The 3,123-nt window shown below is 47.7% G+C and overlaps 1 protein-coding gene across 1 annotated transcript in view; it reads right to left on the bottom strand.

Annotated features, from left to right (window-relative positions):
* Positions 1-885: 885 nt before the first annotated feature.
* eci2 (enoyl-CoA delta isomerase 2) overlaps positions 886-3,123 on the bottom strand; it is a 9,029-nt gene continuing 6,791 nt past the window's right edge. The window contains exons 10-12 of the mRNA XM_042215765.1: positions 2,399-2,488; positions 1,900-2,043; positions 886-1,445 (exon numbers count right to left, since the gene is read on the bottom strand). Of these exons, the coding sequence (XP_042071699.1) occupies positions 1,290-1,445; positions 1,900-2,043; positions 2,399-2,488 (390 nt within the window). The 3' untranslated portion in view covers positions 886-1,289. The remainder of the gene's footprint in view (positions 1,446-1,899; positions 2,044-2,398; positions 2,489-3,123) is intronic.

The raw sequence follows: 3,123 nt of genomic DNA, 5'->3' as shown, positions 1-3,123 counted from the left end.
GCAGACAGGAAATGACCGTTCGTCTTCAGCATCCTGCCTCCATTTGGTCCGAACCACAGGAGCGTGTCATGGGTCAAAGTCTGGGCTCATGTTTCTCATTTATGAATATCTGTACGAGTCTGGCTTCAGACAGCGCCCTCTGTTGGCAGTTAGAAGCACAGGGTCAGTGGGGGCTGGACTTCATCTAAAATGATGAAGACTCGTCCTGAACGAGTGAAGCTGGAGGATCCTGTTAGTCTGGTTTGTTTGTTGGAGTTCAGGTTTCCAGGCCTGGAGTCCTGCGTTAATATAAAACCTCTGGCAGAACAGCTGGATGAACTCCGGTGTACACAGGTGTTCATAGACAGCTACACCTTTCTTACCTCAAAGCACACCGTGTGCTGCACAACATTCAGTATTTACTGTTATTTACATTTATTTAGGTTATTGCAGTGGTGCTGTGTTATTGTGGTGCTCTTGTTTTTCTCTCAACAGGTAACCAAGGAAATTTGTTTTCTTTTTTTTAGTGTCCTCTCTCACCGTCCGTCTTCCTGTCTTTCTTCCCCTCCCTCTTTTTTCTCCCTGTCCTATCCCCCACTCACGTCTGTCCCGTCTGTGATAACTTGAAATGAAATGAAATAAATAAATGAATGAATAATAAAGGTCAATCAAATGGACCAATACGACAAGGACGTGATGAAGTAAATCCGTTGGGCGTCTTTGTTGACCTTCACAGATCAACTCTGACGGCTAAAGAACCAAACAGGCAAAAACAAAGACGTTTGATTTAAAGAATAAAGAGTAGAGAAAATTATGACTGTCAGACAGATTTGATATTTTCATAGATTATAAAGTGTCCTTTCTAACACAAACACAGACTGAATATTTACAGAGAAGACGACCTCATCGAGTGATTGTGATTTTATTGGACAAACAGACGTCGGAGAACGCTGAGCAGCAGTTAGTGTTTAAGGCAGCAGTGAGCACACTGAAAGCACCACGGTGTGAAAACTGAAGCTCAGACTCACACGGACTCCTAAAGCATCAGCTGAGGACAGAAGCTCTGTGAGCTTTAAGCCTGCGTTTCATTCACTGAGACCTGCTGCCACAGCCTCAGAGCCTCTGCACCTCCCTACCCCGCCCACCAGGTGGCGCTCACACTACAGAGAACCACCTGTGAACTGTTTTCTGTCTGTGGCGCCTCATCCTGCGCTGTGATTGGTCACGAAACATCCTACAGTCTGCTCTAAGTCACTCTACAACATTTACAATTAATAACCATCATCTTCATCATGCACGCCTCCTCTTCCTCAGAGCTTGGCCTTGGCCTGGAAGAAGCTCATGACGGCGTTGAAACACTCGTCTGACGTCCAGCGCTCCATCAGGCGCTCCACCTCGGCGTCGTTCACGGCGTGCAGGCGCTCCTTCTCCACCGAGCGGATCAGCTGTTTGGACAGAGCCAGAGACTGAAAGAGGGGCGGAGACAGAGAGGTCAGAGGTCAGATTAAGCTGATTCGGGGCCTGGACTCGTTTCCCTGCAGACACAGCCGTCAGCATCACTGTGAAGTCCTTCATACACAGAGACCAGTTTCACCTCAGAGCTAACTGCTAACAGGACGGTAAGTATTCAGTTCAGTTTTATTTATATAGCGCCAAATCACAACAAAAGTCACCTCAAGGCGCTCCATAGGTACAGAGAAAAACCCAACAATCATATGACCCCCTACGAGCAGCACTTTGGCGACAGTGGGAAGGAAAAACTCCCTTTTAACAGGAAGAAACCTCCAGCAGAACCAGGCTCAGGGAGGGGCGGGGCCATCTGCTGTGATTGGTTGGGGTGAGAGAAGGAAGACAGGATAAAGACATGCTGTGGGAGACTGTAAAGCAGTAGAGTACTCGAGTAAGTCTGTGTGTGATTACGTTGCGGGGCAGCTTGGCGTAGGCCTTCAGCCGAGTCCAGACCTCCGACTGGAAGCTGCTGTCGGGGAAAACCTCGGTGACCAGGCCGAGCTCACAGGCCTGAACCGCCGTCAGCTTCTTGTTGAACAGCAGCATCTCGCTGGCCTGAAGACAGGAGACAGTCAGAGAGCTCATGTCCTCTATGTCCAACCAGCAGATACTCACGCCACATCAGTGTTACCATGGTTACAGTCATGTTTACTAACTGTGATGGTTTTAGGTCCGATGGTTTAAATGCTGTAAAATGTAACTAAAAATGAGGCAGCTTGAAATCAAAGAGATGAACTCAGTGTTTTCCTTTCATGTCATCCACAGAGGAACACTGTCACTGTACGACCTCACACACACACACACACACAGAAACGTGTCATCAGTCCTAACAGCTGCCTGCAGTGTGCACAGGTTACCAGCAGGGGGCAGCGTTCATATGAGCACTGCCTCTGTGACAGTGTGTGTGTACCTTAGCAGCACCCATGAGTTTAGGGAAGGTGTAGGAGGAGCATCCCTCGGCGCTCTGACCCAGCTGACTGAACGGAGTGTGGAAGGTGGCCTGAGACACACAGAGGCACAGCGTCACCACCTGGAGCTGTCACGTGACCTGAAAAGGTGTCTTTCATGGAAACTGGACGTTAAATTGTTCATTAACAATAACAATGAAGCTCTGCATCAACACCCAGCATCAGATAAATGAGGATAACACAGGTCTCTTATTTTTACTCACTGAAACCAGGAAAAACATTAAATAAAAGGTTTTCTCGTAACTCTTTTTAGTTTAATTACGTGTAGTTTCCCTTTTAAACTGAGATCTGCTGTCCTATACCCGAGTCAAGACACATATCAATCACATCCTGATGCACGCTCGACCGTCCAGGTAAGTAAATCTCCAAAAGTTGATTCTGTTCATCTGGACGTGTTCAGTGGGAGAAACGTTTCGTCATTATCCAGGCGACGTCTTCAGTCTCAGCTGACTGCAGGTTTGCAGCCCACTGAAGGAACAATGGGCTGGGAGGTCAGTTCACTGATCATGGAGGCCTACATCCACATGAACAGACTCCAGAGAAATACAGACAGGAAATGGGAGCAATTGTGGGAGTCAGTAGGAGGGGGGAGGGCACGGTCAGATGATCGTGTCTCACAACAGTTATGCATAGTTAGTGTAAGAAAATGGCTGTTGTGCATTTCTAA

Source organism: Haplochromis burtoni, unplaced genomic scaffold (assembly GCF_018398535.1).
Source record: "Haplochromis burtoni strain Fernald_Lab_line unplaced genomic scaffold, NCSU_Asbu1 Contig_819, whole genome shotgun sequence".
Taxonomy (NCBI): domain Eukaryota; kingdom Metazoa; phylum Chordata; class Actinopteri; order Cichliformes; family Cichlidae; genus Haplochromis; species Haplochromis burtoni.
The sequence above is the reverse complement of the archived record's forward strand: the minus strand, read 5'-3'. Positions and strand labels throughout refer to the sequence as shown.